This window comes from Trichechus manatus, unplaced genomic scaffold (assembly GCF_000243295.1).
Source record: "Trichechus manatus latirostris isolate Lorelei unplaced genomic scaffold, TriManLat1.0 scaffold00090, whole genome shotgun sequence".
Lineage (NCBI taxonomy): Eukaryota > Metazoa > Chordata > Mammalia > Sirenia > Trichechidae > Trichechus > Trichechus manatus.
The window spans coordinates 5,189,597-5,211,696 of record NW_004444026.1 but is presented as its reverse complement, the minus strand read 5'-3'; the positions used below and the strand labels follow the sequence as shown (position 1 = coordinate 5,211,696).

At 39.3% G+C, this 22,100-nt stretch overlaps 1 protein-coding gene across 1 annotated transcript in view; it reads right to left on the bottom strand.

Annotated features, from left to right (window-relative positions):
- Positions 1-6: 6 nt before the first annotated feature.
- PSD3 (pleckstrin and Sec7 domain containing 3) overlaps positions 7-22,100 on the bottom strand; it is a 573,181-nt gene continuing 551,087 nt past the window's right edge. The window contains exon 16 of the mRNA XM_012557204.2: positions 7-4,624. Coding sequence (XP_012412658.2) covers positions 4,409-4,624 — 216 coding nt within the window. The 3' untranslated portion in view covers positions 7-4,408. The remainder of the gene's footprint in view (positions 4,625-22,100) is intronic.

The window sequence follows — 22,100 nt, the reverse complement described above, 5'->3', positions numbered from 1 at the left end:
GAGGTTTTTACTTGCTTTTCATATCACACTGGTTATTAAAGACAAAAATAATTTTGAGGTACATGTAGCATATACTGATATACAATCTACACACTGATGCATCTACATACATACAACTATAAATACCCACAAATATAACACAGGCAGGTGACAGAAAGCATTTTCCTTACATCTGACATATTATTTGTATGAATACTCTCCAAAAGCCTGCAATACTACAAAATATACACATAAATTACAAAGGGTGAGTCAAAGAGACTTAAGGAAACCTATTGTATATACAATTACTTAACTTGCAATATTTTCTTGCTGCTGCATTCAAGTCAACAAACTGTCATGCAGATTCAAGTATTTACTGACATTCTCTCTATGAAGACACTTTCTCTGCATGCAATGGGCCAATTATTGTTCTAAGCAGAAGGCTACCCAGTTGGGTTTTGGGTATTTGTAGGTACAAAAAGAGATTGACCTTTGACTGCAGTCTTCGTTTTAGAGTGAGAGAATAAAAAGGAATCTGAGGAGAAGCAGTTAACAAAGCACCTCTCTGTCATTTGTTGGGATTATTTTGTGGTAAACCATTAGTTTCTAAAGTCCCCTGGATGACCTGACGTAAGTTGTCAGAAGACTGGTGGAGAGACATCTGCTGACTTGGGGCAGATCAGTAGTCTGGTTTGGGAGAAGAGATGGCCAGAAACCTTGGGAGCAAGGTAGGCCCAGAGCCTCATCTGCCTACCTTGTGACTAATCTTTGTCTGCTGGAGTCACTTAGAATGCTCTGTAAGAAAAGCAGATGCTCTGTAAGAAAAGTAGATGCTATTAAAACCCAAAGTAGCACTATTATTCGTAAACTAGGCTACACTTTTAATTAAGTTATAGAACTCCACTTTGGTTCTTTGTTTTACAGTGCTAGTTTTACAATTGGAAAAAAATTCTGTCATTTGAAAAGTGAAGAAATTAGTTCAGGGCTGAAGTTAAGGTGCCTATCAACTTGTTGAAAACTCAACCGGGTTCACAATAGCAAAACTACAGAGATTTGGAACTACATGGCTAAGAAATTTCCTGTGTATTCAGATTGAAAAAAGCTTACCTGATGACTATAAGGAAAAATGCCAAAGAAATTCAAATTCCACCAGCAACTAACCAAACCCAAGAAGGTCTTGATAGTAAGACAATGGAGTAACTTTGTTAAGGTCGATTTTTTTCCAATTGTCTGTGATTAGGTACAAAGGCAGAGAAGAGGTGTAGCTCACTGGCCAAGACAAGGCCCTGCCTTACCCAGAACAGCTTCCCCAGCTGTATATGTGATAGAGGGAGCAATGGGCAAACTCAGTAGAAAACTGTGTTCATTGTGCTTAGGCAGCAAAGGGCCAATGGAAATTCCTCCTTAACTTCAGAAGTTCTGTGGTTTGGCCACAACGTAAAATACAAACTTAAGAGACCAACCCTAGCTTGGCCTTAGAAAGTCAGTCAGATTTTCCTCTTCCAGAATTAATTCTCTCATGTCACTTCTGACTAGGAAACAGTCCTCATCTTCTGGATTAGAATAACAGTCTGAGAAGCATAGAGGGTCTGGCAAATGGCCCAGCTGCTTTCTAGCCTCTCTACCTAAGAGCAACAGAAAAGATTACATATATAATCTAGGAACTACATTTATACCAGAGAACTCTCCCATATGTTGGGGTTTTACTGAGATTAATTAAAATGTACAGAAGTATTGCTTGGTTTAATTAGCAAAATGATGTTTTAAAAAAAAAGCTCACCTAAAATAATGCCTATGACCTAGCAATAAAATAAGGACCCTGCATGCTAGTAAGGGGGTTTGATAGCTAACAAGGAATTCCTGACCCCTCTGTAAAAGCCAGCACGCGAGATGGGGGAATAAACTCGGAAACATTCAAACGTTTTACATATGGGCCACTTCTATGGTCAATTTTGCAAAATGACTATCGCCAAGGTATTGTGATGAGCATCAAGATTTGCTATAATAAATACTAAGTGTATTTATGTCAAGAGGAATAACGTTTTACCACATAGTGAGAAATCCCAAGGCTCCTGGGCACCGAGGTAGGGGTGAGGAATGGCAGGGGGTAAAGGGTTGGAGGGTGGAGTACCTTCAGAAGAAAACGAGGAGGAGAACTCCCCTGTACCGTGGATTAGGCAGCAGGCTTAGAGCAGCTGTGAGTGGAAACGTCTTCAGTTTCTCTGACTAGATACTACAGAAAAGAAAATTGTCACAAAAGAAAATGTGGCCGGCTATGGGCCAGACTCTCAGAATCCATTAAAATCAGAGAAGGCCATTTCCTCACATAGGATAAACTCTTGGCTGCCACGTGCAATAATAATAGACAGTAACCTGCCAGAGGCATCATGGGAGAGCCTTTCTTAGCCCAAGCCCTAAAGATAAAACAACATCATGCCAGGGCAATCTGGGATCCTGACTCACAAAACAAACCTTTGAAGTTGTTTTTAAAGATAAACTATGTCAACATAGTTTACAACAGCTTCAAACGTGCCCTTCTCTTCTAATTATCTATTAGCATATCCAAAAGTTCACGGAGATAATATTAGTGAGTAATATGTAACAGGAACAATGCTGTAGTGGAGCTGATGTTAACCAAGTATTTCAGGATTACTCTAAATGTCAGAAATACTGTAGCAAGGTACCGTTTAATGTATATTAGATACTATAAGTGAAATGTACATAAACATTCTATATATAGAGACATACACACACACATATTATGGGCAAACACATTCAAGCCAGTCAGGGATATATATATATATATTTTTCAATTATTGAAGCTCATAAATGACATGGTCTAGGTACCTGTCTTCCCTCTGCTTAGGATAAATATGTAGGCAGAAAACAAACAGGCTGATAATTCAGATTCTAGGAAGAAAGATGACTTTCTATGGAAACCTTAGAACCATCTGACGTTAGTCAGAAGCTACAAAAATGAATCAGGTACATGGGCCATACTGGTAACAACCTGGTTTGTTTCCTGGTTTTGAAACATGAATTTACTCACTGCCTCTACCTAAACAAGGCAGAGGGCTAGAGTGAATTTTTCAAAGGTCTGGCAAAATACCTATCACAAAGCAAGCAGCTACAACCTTGGGGAGAAGAGTTACTCTTCTCTGGGCACTAAGCAAACATGGGCATTTCTACAGGTGAAAGAATATTAATAAATAATCCTATAACTAATTGTTGCTACATCCTAACAATATACCACTTTAGCAACTACCATGGTTTTATAGCGGACTTTCTCTAATTCACTGGGAACCATGCTATTCACGCAGAGCAGCTGATTCTTTGGTCAGAGTACCTTCAACTAAGAAACTGATTAGAATTAGAGCAAATTTCTCTAGGAGAGAAAAGAATATTCAAAGTGATTCCATTAGTTCTGAAGTTGTGCCATTTTGGAGATTATAGTTTTAGGTTTACAGAATTTCAAGGTTTGGATATCAGAAAATTCTAAGGTCACAGTGGGCTAAACTTTCACTTTCACTCCCTTCTTTTCCTGGATGGAAGGGTATCGAGGATAGAGATGATTCTGGATTCCTAGTTTCCACACTGTGGGAGTGAGGTAACAATTTCCTGTAAACCAAACATCTGCCTACTGCTCACGTCCCTAAAAGGCAGTTATTACGACTATCTTTGAGAAAACAAAAGTAACTTGGTGCCAATCTCTCCTCAACTTTCAGTGGCAAAATGACTCCACGTCCTCTTTCCCTTGCTTGGCGGAAATGGAATCCACTCTTCAAGTAAGCTACTGAGCTTCCCCAAGTTCTCCAGCCCTGCGATCTTCATGCCCCCTTTCCCTCCTTCCAGCAGGGTCTGAACTCGATGATAAGTGTTAAGATGCACGCACGGCCGCGTCACATTGGGAAGTCTTGGTTCCCAGCATCTTAATTCTTAGTTGAACTTCTGTGTGAGTGCTCAATTCCACGTCTGTGACTGGGCACGATGCCACATACAAAGGCTTATATTAACTCTGGCTAGAATTTACTATGCTACAAAGTTTGTCCAGTTAAGTCTTTCACAATGGATGAAATTTTTTACCTTAAAAAAAAGTATAACAGCTGATTTGAGAACACATAAAACAACTGAGCAGAGTGCAAACAAGAGAAAATCAAAGGAGAAGGGATACATAATTCTTTCTGAAATCACGATGCCCTCCTCCTCACAAAAAGGTGCATTAGTTATCAAGTAGCAAAAATTATGGAAGCAAAGAAATCAAGAGCAGAGACCATCTGTACAGAAACTAACAAATATACAATAGAAATTGTTACTAATGCACCATTTAGTCACAGACTTTTTTTTTTTTAATATATCCACAGATTACCAGAAAGATCTTGAAAAACCCTATTTTGCTCCATGACCAGCACTTCCTGGCCACCGGTAGATTCTAAGTAACCTTCTGCTTAATGCCTGGTGTTTCTGGTCGGTGATCCTTCCTCTCTGACACGTTACGCTTGATCTTGGCAGTGACTGGCGATGAATCTGGATTCAGTGAAGGACTCGAATGCGACTTCTTCAGTCCAGCTCCCTCACTTTCACTGTTACTCAGAAGCTCCTGGCCACCTTCTTTTAGAATGCTAACATAAATGTCATAACGAGTTTTCTGGAGAGAGAAAGAGAAGAATGAGAGTCAATGAAGGCTTCACAAATGCAAATGTGTAACACACCTCCTTGTGTTAACAACCTGGAGAGTGTGACGGGCTGCTGAAGACTCAACTTCGTTCCCCAAAGTGACAAATTACTTGGGTACTTACTGGGCACATGAGAGGTAACAGCTATCGGAGATGGACTGGTTTACTGATTAATTCATTCATTTAAATAAGCAATTACGTTAGAATTTAGTTCTCATATATTCTGCCTTCCAAAGGAATGTCAACGAGGAGTTATTGGCAAGGAAAGGTCTAAGTTGGAGGAGCTGTAATCTCTGGTTCTGGGCATTTGGGTGGCTCTCCCACTTGATCTAGACCTCACTTCAGCCTGGCTTGCATATTGTTTACTCTTTCCTACTTCCTGTAGCTCTACAAAGACTTAGTTTGAGCGATAGCTCCATGATGAAATTACTCTCCAGTCCACTACAAGACCTCAACACTTTCTAGAAGCTGCCCTGGATTTCTCTCCATTGTTTTCCTGCTACGACTGCCCAGTTCTCGAGTTGCTTACTATGGTTTCTTACAGAAATTCAAATTAGTTTCCAATGCCCTTCTCGTTCAACAAAGTCAATTTCATCATCAAATATTTATTGAATACTTACTATGCTTCAAACATCTCCTTGATTCTCTGTCTCTCTCTTGTTGTGTCTGGATATCTTTTTATAAGAATAATTGAGAACAACACTGTAGATGTCTTTTTTCTCGTCTCTAGCCCTAATTGGTGCTGGTTGATTTTCTTTTTTTTTCTTTCTTAGTTCATGTAACTTAAAGTCAGTATATAGAACCATTGTATACATACTGAAAACTATAGAAGGGTCTCAAGATTCTTGATTTGGTAGATTTTAGTCAAAATAAATCTTTCACTATACTGCCTCAACACATGAAGGATTTAAAGAAGGTCTAAAGTGTTTTATTTCTGAACAAAAGAACACATCAGTTATAAATAGTCCCAATAAACACAGGCAGATTTTGTTATGACTATAAATCTTTTAAGGATTTTTCTGGTCAGACTGGAGTTTGGTATATCTCAGTTTTAGGTTAGTAATTGTGAAGTGCGACTCTTTCAAGTTGTTTTGTTCATAAAAGGAAAAAAAACTCATTTAGTTGGTTCTGGATTTGGTCAGTATCAAAGTGGAGGTGCCAGGCCTTGGGGTTGCTGATAACGCTGTCATTTATTTAGCACCCACAGGCTTGCTCCAGGTTATTCTTACAACAATCATGCTTGGTTTACAGTTAAGGAAATGGAAGCACAGAGAAGTTCAAAGTCAGAGAATTAGCAAGAAGTAAAGCTGAAATTTGAACCCAGGCAATCTGACTCAAGAACTCATGCTTTTAAACTATATCTCTAGATATGAAAATATATATATATTTCTATATTTTTCTTTATATATGAAAATATAGACATATGAATGAATATACATTTTATGATACCTACAATGGCAACAAACAACAAAAAATTCTCACAGACACTGCTGGGTGGCACCCAAAAACTGCTGTCAAACCCCTCTTTTCCTATGCCACCTGCTGCTACAAGGCTAATAAAACCCCAGATCTTTTCTTTCCCAACCTCTCTTGCAGCTAGAATGGGTCATGTGATGTTCTGGTCCATCTGTTGGGGGTGCTTCTGGGATACAGAATGTGCTTTCTATTAAAAGGGACAGATTTTAGAAGGAGGTCATTGGTGCTAGCCCCTCACTCTTATTCCTTCCTTGACATGGATGTGATGCCTGAAGCTGTCACCCTGTGACAAGGGGCAGCAAACATGAACACATGAGGACAACATGATAGACCTGAGAAGTGGAAAGACAGAAAGAGCCTGGGTCTTAGATAACATAATGTGCGGGATCTATCTCTAAGACTCCCCATGACCCCCAGAGATCTTGTTAAGTATGAGTAATAAATATCCATATAAGTCAAGCTACTGTTCATCAGGTATTGTTATGTGTGGCTTAAAGTATTACAATGTATTAGAAACAATACATTTTAATTGATAAACATTCCAAGTTTAATAAAGTAACAAAGTAAAGCAAAGGACAGCATGCCCAACATTATCTCAGAAAGCTGCATAAGGGTTCAATAAGGATATTTACTAGTAAAAAATACATCATTAGTATTACACATCAATTTATGCATCAGTGAAATCAGGGGATTCAACTAGGAGATATGCAAAGGGCATGCTGGTTCTAAAGTTCTATTCATTCTAGGAATGTATTATTTAATCTGTCTCTAAACTACCTTGGTGGCAAGATTAAGATGAAGGAAAGAATTACTCCTCACAGGAACACGGTTTAGTAAAATGATCTAAAGACAGTTTAAAAACAGATTCAAGAAACCAGTGTAAAGCATACTGTTTCACAAAGTTGGGGCATTCATACAATGAAAGGGGTCTGAAAGACTTTTTTTTTTTTTTTTAGATGACTTAAATGTGACAAAAGGTGAGAAGGTAATAGGGCCAGCCTTGTCCCAATCTTTGAAGAAACTGGTATCACAGGGGAAATTCACCTGAAAAATACATGGAGGAAATCATCTTCTCTACTGAGTTCTACAGCTCCAGCTGCAAAGCTGTTGCCTCAAATAAATTACATCAATGTGCCAATCAATAAACAAAAGGCACAGCCCAGAGGAGTAGCAAGGCATGAGTCATCGGATTAGAAGCAAAGACAAAGCAAGAAAATGGAAGAAGGGGGGCCAGAAAACAAGGCTCTTGTAAAGAGGAACAAGGAAAAGGAAGCATGTGAGTGTGTGAACTTCCAAATGGCTGTGTTCCACATCTGAGTTACAAAGGTACAGGGACAGAGGCCTCAAAACTCACTAATACAGCTTTTTCCAAGCTCTGAGTCCAGTTTTCACTGAATCCAAACCAAACGCCTCTTCAAAATATCTTAGGAAAAGATATCGTTAGTCTTCTCAGAACTAGGCAAAGGGTTTGGTTCAGTAATGTCTTTCAGGGGATTACAGACTCAGCCCTATCCAGAGGCCAAGAAAGATTGCGCTGAATGAAGCTGTGAAGATCAACAGGAATGAACATAATTTTAGAAGTCCCCTCTCTATTGATTTCTCTTTGTCTTCTCCTTTTGGGGGATGGGGAGGAGATAAGAGTGAGAAGTTCATATTCTTCCCAACTATGTAACCATGTGATATCTTTGGAAGCATCTTTCCTTTTTTCCTTTCAGAGTGGACATGAGTCCTATCTTTTTTTCCAAGACCAACAGTAAAATTTAGGTTTTAAGTTAAAGCTGGTATATAAGGAAAGGTAAAGAGGAAGCTGGAGGTATATACGTAAATCACTTTTTAAAGATCTGATGTACCATGTCAGAGACCAACAACCTGATGAGCAATGTCCAAATGGTCAACCTCAACCAAAGAAGTCAGCATGATATTATGGCAGTCACTGTTTACTGTCTCCCTAACAGTCTCTTCTTTCATGATAATGAAACTGATTTTTATTGAGGATGTCAAGGTGCCCAGCCTCAGGTGAAGAATCATTATTGGTTTAAATCAAACATGATTGGTTGGTTTCTCTTTGCCAGCATCCCTTGGGATGGCCACATGACCTAGATTTGGCCAATGGCATGTAAGTAGGCATCTGCTAGGGTACTTTTAAGAAAGCAGCTTTTGCTATCCTGATAAAAGGTAGTAGATGAAATAGCTGGGGTTATGGCAGCCATTTTGAGATCATGAAGTGAAAAGCATGAAAACAAAAAAGCCAATGTGTTAAGGATAGCAGATTAGAAATACAGAAAGATTGTAGGCCCTTAATGGTAACATTAAGTAGCCAGTAATTACCCACTTCCAGTCTTAAGTGAGATAATGTTTGTACTGTTTAAAAAGTCAAGTTTTTAGTTATTTGTAGTCAAAATCTTTCTTAACTGGTAAAATGATCAGCACTCAGCTTGATCTCAATCATCAGAAAAATCCCAGTTGGGCTGAACATGTACCTCATGTCTTAATTTTATTTAAAAATATACTTGATTAATCAGCTTTGCTATAATGTAGCTTTGCTAGGGTTCTCTCTCAATAGTCAACAAATTATTGATGGATATGACTCCACTATGGGCCACACTGTGGTCACATAATAAACATTAAGTCAATGGCTATTTTATTATTTCCATTGGTAGTTTTGTATCATTTGCTTAATCTCGATGACCGCTGCAGAACATTCTTTCAGTCCTCCCAGTTACATGATTTCCTTCCCCATATGCCTACCACATGCAGGATCTTCTTTTCTAACAGTTAAACACAATTTTGAGTTTTAAAGCAGTTTCCATTTCTAGGTAATGACTGGTATTCTAGTATTTAGGGAGCAAACTAGAAGATTCTTCATAAATCTTGAAGAAGGAAATTTGACAATGAACGCTTGACTCCTTGACTCTTCTCTTTCTCTAATACCCCACATCCACTCTACCTCTATTTTCAAAATATATTCAGAATCGGACCATTTCTCACCACCTTCACCACTTCCAGTCTGGACCAAGCACCATTATCTTGTGCCTGGACTATTACAGTGGCCTCCTAACTGATCTCTCTGCTTCCCTCTTTGCCCCTGCACTCACACTCCTTTCTCAAAACAGGGTGATCTGTTAAAGTCAGAGCATGTCACCTCTGCTCAAAATGCCCCAATGGCTTCTCATCCTTAACAGTCCTTCTCAACCCAAATCATTAAAATGGCCTATAAAACCCTACAGAACCTGTGCTATCATCCCCCTCTCCTCACTTTTCTGGTCTAATCTCTTAAGGCCCACCCCCCAGGTCACTGAACCACCAGCTCCGCTTCCTGGCTGTCCTTGGACACTCAGGCATACTCCTGCTCTAGGACCTTTGTGACTCGATGTTGCCTCTGCCTGAAACGCCCTTCCCCCATAATCCACAAGGCTTACTCTTTCCCCTCTTTAGGACTGTACTCAAATGTCACATCCTCACTGAGGCCTTCCTTGCCCATCCATCTAAAATTGCAACCACCTCCATCCCCCCCTTTACGGCTTTATTTTTCTCCTTAGCACGTCCTACCATCTAACAGGCTTATATTTTACTTTTTAAAAAGTCTTGTTTATTCCCCCACATCCTATATTAGAAACAACTGCATGATGGTAAGGATGTTTTTTCCACTGACGTATCTCTAGGACCTAGAACAGTGCCTCACACGTAGCACACACTGAATAAACCTGCTGAATGTACGAATGGGAAGAACAAAGAAATACAATTTCACATATCCAGCAGAAAAGTTACTCGTATTTCGAATTCTCAGTATGGCAAATTCTAGCAAAATACCAATAACATGGATATAGGTGTGGATGGTAGATGCCTGAGTTCCCAAGTTGAGACCCTCTGGGGACACACTTTAATCTCTGTTGTTCCACCATTTTCATGTTTTTCCCACAAAATAACAGTAAGGCCTGACCCTGTGTGGTTCACCGAGGCTCATGAGCCACCACTTAGCAAAGGCTTGTCCACATTCACTAACAGCAACTGTCCAGACTCTACGCACGGCAAACCCTGCACAGCCCACTTCAACGCAGGCTGCCTTACTTAGGTCTGACACTCTGCTTCTACAGAGAAAAGACAAGTAGTTCATGCCATATTTTTCAGGGTTGAAACCAGAGACTTCTATTTCTGGGCATCTCTTATGTCTCAGTACAGGAAGGCCAGTTTTTATTACTCACTCTGAGCTTAAAAATAAAGTGAGACACTGGGACCACTGCGTGTGGTCTCCGGTGCCTCCTCATTTGAATAGTTAACAGATTTCATTGTGACATGGAGTACAGTCTTCAAATTTATCTTTTAACAAAAGCATCCATTAGAAAGATAAGGACTTCGTTTTATTTATATTTGGATTCCACGGTTACCTAATCATTCTTCCACCACATCTACCCTTGGTTAAACACTTTAGTGTTATCTTCAGACCTGAAGCTCCCTGGTTCAGAGAATATTAGCCTCATCAATACTAATACAGGAGGGACTCTGTTGGCACTAAACAAATAAATAATAACAATATTGAAGTGTTATCCTTTTGCTTTGACAATAATTTTCATAACCAGATGGTAAAAACAGAGGAGAAACAATAACAAAACAACAAAAAAGATATATTAATATAATTTCATGTCCCAAAGTAATCCCTATGCAAGAATAAACATAGTTTCAAGTTTCACCTTGAAAATGAGATAGGATGTTAGAAAATGAGTCGGTGAAAAGCAGTGCGGCAATAAAAGAATAGTCTTGGGTCAGGTCACCAGGTGCTGGCATGGCCACTAAATGTGGTCTTAATCCATTCTCCCAAACCATTACTCAGTCTCCATTTAGGCCTTTCAGATCCATGTCTTTTATTAAGAAAAGCAAAGAGACTTTGAGCAAAAAAAAGGCGTGTCTCAGGGACAGTTTTGCTACTTTGGGTCACTTAACAAAGGAACTATTTGGAATATAATTTTGTCTTAGTCTCTGCTGATTCATTCTCAGATCAATTCTATATAATCTCAGAGCTGCATGCTCAGCTTCCTTCCTTAGGAACTCTCCACCACTGTGAACAGATTTCTAGCAGTAGGACTACATAATATTAATGCCACGACCAGAAAAACAACTTGGAATCGGGATTTTACCAAATCCAAGTCCAGTGGCTACTCTTTAGAAACAATCATTTGAGTATTGTTTGCCTGGACTTTGTCCATTTAGCAAGCTGTCTCCCTTAATTGCTTTATCTCCATTATTTTCATGAAGCCTTCTGTGACCATCAAGGGCCAAAGATAGCTCAAATGCTTAACGGCTTCTCTTTCTACTGAGATAAAGTTCGTCCTTCAGTCTGTTACCCCCCTGGTACATACTTCGCTATATTTATTAAGTTGGTTTTCAATTTCCTGTAAAAATACTTCTCAAATCTGTAGAAAAAAATATCCCTTTTCACTAGCAGCAATGCTACCGGGGGTGAAACAAAAAATGCTGTGTCTAAGTCCACGTAAGCTGCCGCTTGTGTTCAGTGTGAATTGCCTGCTGTAAAAACCTCACTAATGATTGATACTCTTGAAGAGAAGTTAAATCACATCCACCTATGCATTTACATGCATCTGACTGAGCAGCTTCTTTCCTCCTGAGCCCTGCGTACCATTTTTTATTTCATTTAATGGCATACTATCTCCTTTTGACCTCTGATACATGAACACGATAGCAACAACCTGAATGAAAATAAAACTGGGTGGCAATTTACACTTACTACTCCATTTGCATTCAGACCTCACTTCCACTAGCAATCAAACCTGAATACATTTCCCTCTGACATTTCGCTTTCTCAGGCAGGCAAGGTAAAAGGCCACCTTAAAACAAAATGAGAAGAGAATCAATAACGTCACGGATAGCAAAACACCTTTCCTTCCTCGGTATTTCCACTGGAAAACAAACCAACCAACCAAAACAAACAAAACAACCCCCACCCCCCACCAAAAAAAAAAAAAAAGCAGCTTTTGAAGTAACTGCTTGTTTAAGTAAAGACCATGTTCATCTCCACTTTACATTCTATGGGTTGATGACAGAATTGACTGGGGAGCCTTTCTCTTTGGCCAGATGGTTTACTGCTAACTTAAGAAAGCAACTCTATCCAAAACAGAGCTTTCAATTAAGTTCTTATCTGAAAACTAGGCTGGGACTTACAGTTAAAAAAAATTTTTTTTTGTAAGTTATTTTCCCTACACTACTCCCTTCTCAGGCTTCAGCACCCATTAGTAACCCTCCGCCTAAATACAGCAAACACTACACATTTTCAGTTTGAATAGTTTGCATGTGTGGCTTTCTGGGAAAAACATAAAAAAATGTAAATCCCCCTCTTTTGATTCAGTCTCTTTTTCTGCTCTACTGCTCTCTAAGTGAACTTTGTGACTTTAATTAAAATTTAAAAAAAGTTCACTTTTATGTAATACCAGCAGAAGAGGTCAAAAGCTAGACACTAATACAGACAAAAAGGACTGGATGTGTAGAAAGTGCTTCTTTATTTGTCTCTGCCCTGGTGACCCTGCCTCCCACCTGGGATGCTCCTATAGCACCTTGCCTTGGGCTCTTTGCAGAGTCAGCCCCACTTCACAGCCCCTGAGAGTCCTCCCCCGAAGACCTTTCAGACAGGAACTGAGAGCCGATGGCCCTCAGTGGACCCTTCCCCACCTCCCGGCCCTGCTACTGGTTGCCATGACTACGAGTATGAAGCAGGCAGATCTCTGGGTGGTACCTCCACCTGTGTATAGCATCGTCCTCATCTTTGTGGAAGAGACGAATGAGACTTGGGTTGTTAAGGTGAATGTTTTGAAACCTGCTGAGAGCTAATTTTTACAACACTGCTGTTTCTCACATTCTTTACACTTTGATTGTTTTTCTAGCTCTCAAAACCCTTTCTATAAGTCCAGTATGTATTAGTATCCCACTTTTCACCTCTTTTAAAAAATTAAACTCAAAATTCTTAATGTAAAAATCCACAAAATTCACCTAGATTGTGTGTGGAACACCCAAGAAACAAATTGTCCTTCCAACCCATAAATGGGGCAAGCCTACACAACCTGTCATCCACAAGGCTCTGGCTCTGGGGTGCAGGTTATGCCTATTCCCAATGGCTCCACAAAGCTCAGCCTTGTCTGAGGGTTTTGACAATTGCTGAGTATAAAATTAACTAAAAAAGAAAATCCATCCTGACTGGATTAAGATTTAAAAGTTTGCTGTTCAGCAAAATGGGAAAAAAATTGTCCTCTGAAACACAGGGATATGAAGTTAAACGTTTACTTACCCAAGACAGGTAATAATAAGCTACAGAAATACTACTATCTAGATAAGAGGCCAAACTTGGCTCTTGTGGGATAAAGGTTTACCTCTGACTAAATCTTTCTTAGGCAATTGACATCTTCTAAAACAAAATTTAGCTTGCTATGACAATGCTTTTCATTCAACAGCTCATGCTCTTCATCTTTTGGTTTATATTTCCATTACGTTTCTGACTGTATTGGAATCCCCCTAAGATCATACAAGGTATTCCTCAGAAGCATGTTTCTGGAGTTCTTCACTACAGCTTGGCCTGTCACAGTTCCAAAAAGGCCAATGTCAGTCATAAAGTGATAGGGTCAGTCTTGCTAGAAAATCTTAGAGACAGGATTTGGGGAGGCTTGGAAGGCTTTGCTTTAACTACCCTACCTTCCCCACTGGTCTCCCATGACATTTCATCTCAAAGATTTATTTATTCCTTTGTGGCTTGAAGCAGTTTTGGACCTTCTGAAATCCTGGTGCAAGTGTCCCTTTAAGTGGGATGCACCATAAGGTACCGTCTTACCAGCTCTGCATTCAATTTTGAGCCTGTTTTGATAAAGCAGCTTCCAACCCAAGGAGTCAGGAACATTGAACAACCAGACCTTAGCTAAATCACTCTCTCCTTCCAGGTCTCAGGTTCCACATGGGCAGCATGAGGGGGTGGGGATGCTTTCCAGCTTTAAACCTTCCAGATTCTCTAAGTAGGTGAGAGCTATTCGGGGGCAAGATATTTGGAAGAGGGCACAATACTCATTTCTGGGAGGGAAAGGTAAACCAGAAGGTAGGGAGAAGGGCACTGAAAGGAAATGGGAAGACCAGCTGTGATGCATTTTACTTATTTCACCATTTTGCTCAAGGCCAGGGAGGAAACATACTCTGACAGTACCCTCAGTATTCTCTAAAAGACTGGGAGCCTAGTGTGAAAGAGCACTCTAAAACTAAGGCACACGACATAACTAAAATGGCTGACACAGGTCTGAATTAGACTCCATTTTGTCCTAGGCCCCTACTTCTGCTTTGTAGAGTATGTGACCCATGATCGCGCTCTTGACTAAGATAACTTGAGGTGGCTCATCCAGATTGTTGCAGGAACCAGCTCTGGAATGCAGGAAACTGTGGTTAAGGTTGACTGCCCCAGCTAACAGAAATTCTTGTGTAAATGAGTCTTACAAAGCATACTGAGTATCAACTAATCAAATGTATCCCTGTACTCTTTCCCAACTCTGTACACAGAATTTTGCAAAACTGAAAATGTTCCCTCTTCGGAACACCATTTTGAACTTTGATTTTGGTGTGTCCCAATTTGCAAATCTTTGAATTTGAATAAAACTCTTCTTTTATTTTACAGAAACTCTTTTGTTTTTACCATTAGCCTCAAGGAGAATACCGCATCTATGGTGTTAAGTGATCCTGGGAAAAGTCTATGACAAGAGTGAAACCAATCTCTAGCCTTATAATGTATGCTGTACTAAGAGTTCTTACAGCAAAACAACTCTTGGCTTGCTTATGTGTTTCCTTTTCTTTCTTTTTTTTTTTTTCTGTAACATTTCTAGAGAAAAAATTTTTTGAAAATATCCTTTATTTTTGTTATAAGTCTATTGAGTAATTTTGGACTAGATACACATAATTATAGAGAAGCTCAATATCCTGCTGCCAAAAAAATCTCTGCATCTCAGATCAGGTCCTTCCTTAAGCAAACAGCTTTTTAAAACCCTCACCTCAAAAGCATATTGATTGGTCTAGAAAACAGTAGGAAGGAAACTAATGTAGTAGACAGAGAAAGTACCCTAGCTAAAAATAAACAAACAAAAAACAACAATTGCTCCTTTCATTTATTTGATTCCAGAGTTAGTCCAGGAAAGCATCCAGTCAGCTAACTTGTAGATGGGGGAGGGTCATTCACCAAAAAGTCTAAGGGAACAACAAAGGGGGCAATTCATTTTTTTGATGAGAACTTTCTTCTTGAGGGAAACACATGTGGTTGGCTCCTATCTCACAATTTATTGATATTAAAACGCACACTATAGGACTCCAGCAGACATTACTCAAACTAGATGGGCCTCCTCTCAATTGTATCCCTACAGAGGTAATAATCAAAATATTAAACAAGTCATACAGCACAGGCACAGATCAATCAGAATGGATACCATTTGTAAACCAGCAAAGCCTACAATGGGACAATAGCTGCATCCATCTCTTGAACACACAACCTGTACCAAGCCCTCTTTTCAGGCCACTCAATCCTTGCCTGATTCTTAAGCAGACTGCATAGTCTATACCTGCCTGTCCAACACAGCAGCCACTAGCCACATGAAGCAATGGAGCACATGAAACGTGGCTAGTCTGAATTGAGATGTTCCATAAATCTAAAATACACAGCAGATTTTGGAGACTCAATCGGCTTCATGGCAATGGGTTTTGGTTTTGGGTTCAGTATGAACAAAAGAATGCAAACTATGTTATTCATTTTTTTTTTTAAACACTGATTACATGTTTGAAATAATAGTATTTTGGATGCCTTGGAGTAAATAAAATAATATTTTATTTCACCTAATTAATTTCACCTATTTCTCTTAAAATTTTAAATGTAGATGACACAAAATTTAAAATTACATATGCGGCTCACATTATATTTCTATTGAACAGTGCTGATGTAGATCCCCTGAAATCTCCAAATACAAAACATTCTTGTTCTGTGTTCAACACCCTTCAGATCTTTGTAAAAGTGAGTTAATCTAATAAACTAATTGGTGTTGATGTGTCACTCTCCTCAAAAATAGAGTTGGAAAGGACTTTATAGGTTATTTCACCCAATTCCATCTCTACTTTAAAGTCAGGAAACTGAGGCCCAGAGAGGACAACTGTGTCATCAAGTAAGTCAATGATAAAACTAAAATAGCCTCCTCACTCACAGTACTTCTTATTTTACTATTTTATCTCTCTGAGCATATGTGCCATTTTTCTACAGATAATACCTTAACCAAAAAGAAGGACCCTCACCAGGGCAGGCGTTTCAGGCATATAGTAATTAACTGATGAAGGAGGGATTTAGGGATAGGAAGCCATTTCTTGTCACATGATTGGGTATCTATTCTGCCTCCTCAGGTATGGCCCTGCTTCTTTTTAATTATCAATTTACAATGTGGTTTAAAGAATTCTGTTGTTAAGCTTTTCTTCCTTTCAAAAGCGCACGCCATCATTTACAGATTAAAATTCAGAGCTTCTTAGTCCTCTTTCAACATGTAATACAAAATGCAATTCCAAAGGACAATGGAAGAATTATATGTCTCTGTTACTAGCTGGACTTTAGCGTCTAGGCAACTGCTGATCTTGGGTCTTTATCTTTTGACTCATAATTATGGCACTTAGCATTCTATTAAAAAAAAATAAAACAAACAAAAATCTCCAAAATTCCCCCTAAGAATTCTATTAACCTGCAACATCTCAGCTCCTCAGATTCAGACAGATAATCAATCACCTGTGTGATGTCTTCTGAAAGGAGAGGGCATTGGAGTCTAGGCTTGACTTGGTTACTAAGACAGAGACTCTTGCTACTAATCCTTTTTAAATAGGCTAATGGAATTTCTCCCTTGCTTTCACTAGAGGGAAAAGGGAAACATCTGCTATCATTGTCCTTTTATAATCAAGGCCACTTCTAACTTAATAGCTAAATAACTTTGCTTCAGAAGGTGGGTTTGCTTTGTGACAGCTGGCACTGTATTCAGATATACCCCTATACTACTCCTGTGACAGGAAAAAATGGTCTATGATATGGTCCCTACTGTGAAAATTACTTTTTCTAGGTTGACAAATAAAAAATGAGAAATCTGAGGAAATAGGGCTATGATCACAACCAGAGAATTTGTTCAAAATGAAATATATCAAACTAACTACATGCCCACCCACTGTACAACAAACAACCCAACAATAAAACTGAGGGTTTAAAACTGAACAATAGCTTAGCTTAACTACTAAGGAATGTCTGTCTTGAGCATATGCTCTTTTAGGAACTATCTATATGGGATCAAATTGGTAACAGCAACTCAAAAGATTAGATAGGAATCTTAGGGGGCAGTGAGTTTATGTTAAAGAGGGAGGAACAACTCAGAAAAGGAGGGTGAGAATGGTTGTACAACTCGAAGAATGTAATCAACGCCACTAAATTGTACACGCAGAAACTATTGAGTTGGTTTATGTTCTGCTGTGCATATTCTCAACAACAAATTAAATAACATTTAGAGGGAAATAAAGAGGGAAGAAATGCATTACATAGTGATTTATCACAAAAAAAAAAAAAACCCTGCATTTGAACAGTGCTCTTCAGTATTCTCCCAGATATAATCTTATTATGGATACAGGTAAATCCCTAGCTACAGATGAGTAACTAAGGGACAAAAAATGGCTAATCGACTTGTGCAAAGTCACACAGTATGTCTGTAGTGAATGAGATCCCAGGCTGCCAGAGTGCTGCCCTGGGGTCTTTTCCAAGGGAGCCTCGGGCACACGAAGCACTGAGCACAGTAATGGCTACAGTCCTGCCTGGAGCACTTGGCGCTGGTGCTGGGCACACAGGTGGATTTAACTCAACAGATTCTGAGGTAACGATATGTTTGCATTTAGTATTTTCTTCCTTTCAGGTTTATTAATTGGTTCAAAGATAACTTGATGATTCCTACTTTATTATAAATGGAGCACACTGGAGTCAATTCTACCTGTAGTCACTATCGTTGGGAAACTTTATCTTTACAACCATTTTTTCAGGAAATTATGAACCTTCTGCATAACGTGAAAAAAAACAACAACAACACAACTGAGGGTTTACAACTCAAAGTTTATATTATTGTGCTTCTAAATATGAGCTGTTTGGGGTTCCCTTAGGACTCTGTATGGAATGTACTCTTATTCTCAAATTTAATTTCAAAAAGGATCATGGCATTTTACGTGCCATCGAAAACCTGGAAATGTAGATAAAGATGCATCATGCCTTAAGAACATCCCAGACGTTTTAGATTTAAAATATTCTGTCCCAAGAAATGTACATGTATTGTTATAGTGGGCATTTGCTGTTTCTAAGTGTAATTTCCTAGCCATATGGTTGGGTTGGGCCCTAATTGTCTGAAAACAGTAAGCATCTCCTATTCCAGATCACATTTTAGGAGTGGGCACTTGGCTTAAGTCATTAAGTCAAGGGGGCTTTATTTTTAGTCCTTGGCTTGAGCCATCAGAGTGGTGGACTCTTCTCTTATTCCTGTTGGATTTCAACCTGGAAACACATATACCTGAAAGTATCCATCTTTGACCATGAAGGGAGAGCCAATTCCAAAGCCCTTGCTCTAAGATCTAACTAATATGCAAAACAGACACAACTGGCTGCAGTCTCCACATTAGGGATTGCAATCTCAAATGCCTTCAGGGGCCCGGTCAATAACACAAATGTGAAAAGCTACCAGATAAGATGTAATAGGGAATGGTAAGGAGGAGACTGCTGTCTTTCCTAAATGCATTTAAATTACAATGAAAACAAATACACCACTATGTTAGCTAAAGAAAACATGTTGATGTTAGGTCTGCTGGCCACATAAAATTCAGAGGTATTAGGCTGGCCACCAGTTTTCTATCCTGCTCCACAATGAACCTCAGGAACCTCTATTAACCTGAGCCTCAGTCACCCTTCTTCAGCAAATGTCTCACAGCCCTGTCATGATTTTAGTAGGTTTTGGCTTCTCTCTCTTGCTAGTCAGGTCTAACACATACTAGCAAACATCTTCAAAGCTGCATGAAAAATAAAGCCAAAGCTACGGGGGGGCCAGCCACAGTGCTGTCAAGCAAAATTTCTGTAATGGGGCTTTTTCTTAAAGGGCCCAGGTGTTTCCCTGCACTTACTGTGCTTTAATGGGCTGTGGCCTTATAAACGTCTACACAAACCTCCCTCTGTCCCAGAAAGTGATAAATTTCCGGATGTACCAGAAGCATGGGGATCACATAAAACATTTTTAAGTAAAATGGGAATTGAATAAAGTAGAAACAAGTCATTTCATAAGGAAGTGAGGCTCTTTCCGGCATTTCTTTTATGAAATAGAGAAATGACGGTGAGTTTCTGAATGTAGTAGAGTCTTGGGATGTCTAACAACTTTTTCAAAAGATGAATAGATTTCAAGTGGAATCATTTTAAAAAATAACGGCCACAGTTTGGGGGTATAAAAAACAACACAAACCACCTGGCATTATCAACAATCAACGAACGGAGTCATTAGTTTAGACAATTGCAGTCCATTAGGAGTGCTGTCTGAGGCTTTAAATAAAAGTGATTCTTTTTCTACAGACTAAGATCAAGTTTCCTTGTTCTCTGTAAATTTTTTGTTTTTTTTCAATCCTGAATCTACTTATTTACCAGAATTTCTACTTCTTTATTGTCAATCAGGGTTTGGGGACTTTCTACAGCAGGGAAAGAGCTGTGAATTTGGCCCACCCTGATGAATTATTTGTACTCAAAGCAGCTTGAGATATAAACAATCGAAATGCATAAAGTTAGGAACACCCCTGGGGTTATTACTAACAGCTTAATATTCTGCCAAATTAAAGCCTTTTCCTTGTCAAGACTTGAGAAAATGTTAAGAATTGCTCTGAAAACACGGGGAGGCCCTCTTTATGATGGCCGAATACAGGAAGAGACAAGAGAGCTAATTCAGGCCTGTGATTCCTCCTTGATGACAAGGACACAGACAGGATTAAAGCTCTCCTTCCTGTCACTGCCCATCAGAGGTCGCCCACTGAACTCAGACACTGCTGTCTGCTCTCACCTGCGTATCAGATTTGTTTTCAAGGGAGTTGCTGGCTCTGTAAAAAGAATAGGATTTGGCTTTCTGGGAGAACTATTTCCTCTGATGTTATCTTTTATACACAATAGTAAAATTTCATTATGTATTCATTCATTCAACAAATATTTATTGAGCGAGTTCTCAGTCAATGCTCTAGAAGCGGGGAATAGGGCACTGAACAAAATATACGAAATGGTCAATAGCTCCCTATTCAGAGAATAAAGTGGTTTGCTTAGGGCATGTTGCTTATAAAGCAAAGTACTTAATTCTGTGCAAAGGCTCCTACACCTACACACACACCTACACACCTACACACACACACACACACACACACACACACCCAAATTCTGGTGGATGAAATAATAGCAAAGTGTATTCTCCAAGATATGCTACTTCAATTTTAATTTAAGAGAGTAAAAAACAATGATTCATCGTTTAAAAGCATTATTGTTAGGTGCCATCAAGTCAGTTCTGACTCACAGTGACCCTATATACAACAGAACAAAACACTGCCTGGTCCTGTGCCATCCTCACAATTATTGTAATGCTTGAGCCCACTGTTGTAGCCACTGTGTCAATCCATCTTGTTGAGGGTCTTCCTCTTTTTTGCTGATCCTCTACTTTACCAGGCATGATGTCCTTCTCCAGGGACTGGTCCCTCCGGATAACATGTCCAAAGTACATGAGACATAGTCTTGCCATCCTTGCTTCCAAGAAGCATTTCAGCTGTACTTCTTCCAAGACAGATCTGTTTGTTCTTTTGGCAGTCCATGGTATAGTCAGTATTTTCTTTTTTGCCAATACCATAATTCAAAGGCACCAATTCTTCTTTGGTCTTCTTTATTCACTGCCAAGCTTTCACATGCGTATGAGGCTATTGAAAATATCATGGCTTGGGTCAGGTGCACCTTAGTCCTCTAAGTGACATCTTTGCTTTTTAACGCTTTAAAGAGGTCTTTTACAGCAGATATGCCTAATGCAATATGTCATTTGATTTCTTGACTGCTGCTTCCATGGACGTTGATTGTGGATCCAAGTAAAATGAAATCCTTGACAACTTCAATATTTTCCCTATCTATCATGATGGTGCTTTTGGAGGACTTTTGTTTTCTTTATGTTGAGGTGCAATCCATACTGAAGGCTGTAGTCTCTGATCTTCATCAATAAGTGCTTCAAGTCCCCTTGACTTTCAGCAAGCAAGGTTGTGTCATCTGCATATCATAGGTTGTTAATGAGTCTTCCTCCAATCCTTATGCCTCGTTCTTCTTTCTACAGTCCAGCTTCTTGGATTATTTGCTCAGCATACAGATACAAAAAAAACTTCTTAGATGACATCTACACAAAATGAGGTACCTTTATACTTTACTGGTAGACACAGGTTAATGCAGTTTGACAGATAATTCACCATGCTTGACATATTAGCATATGAGGCTGACTTTAATGAGTCAAGGGTCCTGGAATGCAAGCTTCATGCTCCTTGAGGTGAAAATTTGATGAAAGCAAGACGTAATGCTAACAATTTGGTCTAAGTTCATGTCAGGAAATGAAAATGCTGGCACTTGCTGGGTTACATTTCAGAGAAAGAGCATCACAATAGAATCAAAAGCAGGGAACACTTCTAGCGGTGGCAACCCTTCCATGGTCTTGCAGCTGTCCCCACCTCCTGGGGACAGGCTCTTAGCCTTTAGAGTCAGGACTCAAAGCAAGGTGCTGAGTACTGAAAGCAGAGGACTGAGGTGTTGGGAAATTTAATTTGCATGTGTGAAAGCAAACGGCCTATGGCTGAAATCCACTCCAAAAGTGTGAAGAATTATGATTGCTTTTTGAGAACTCCCATTTGCCCAAATGA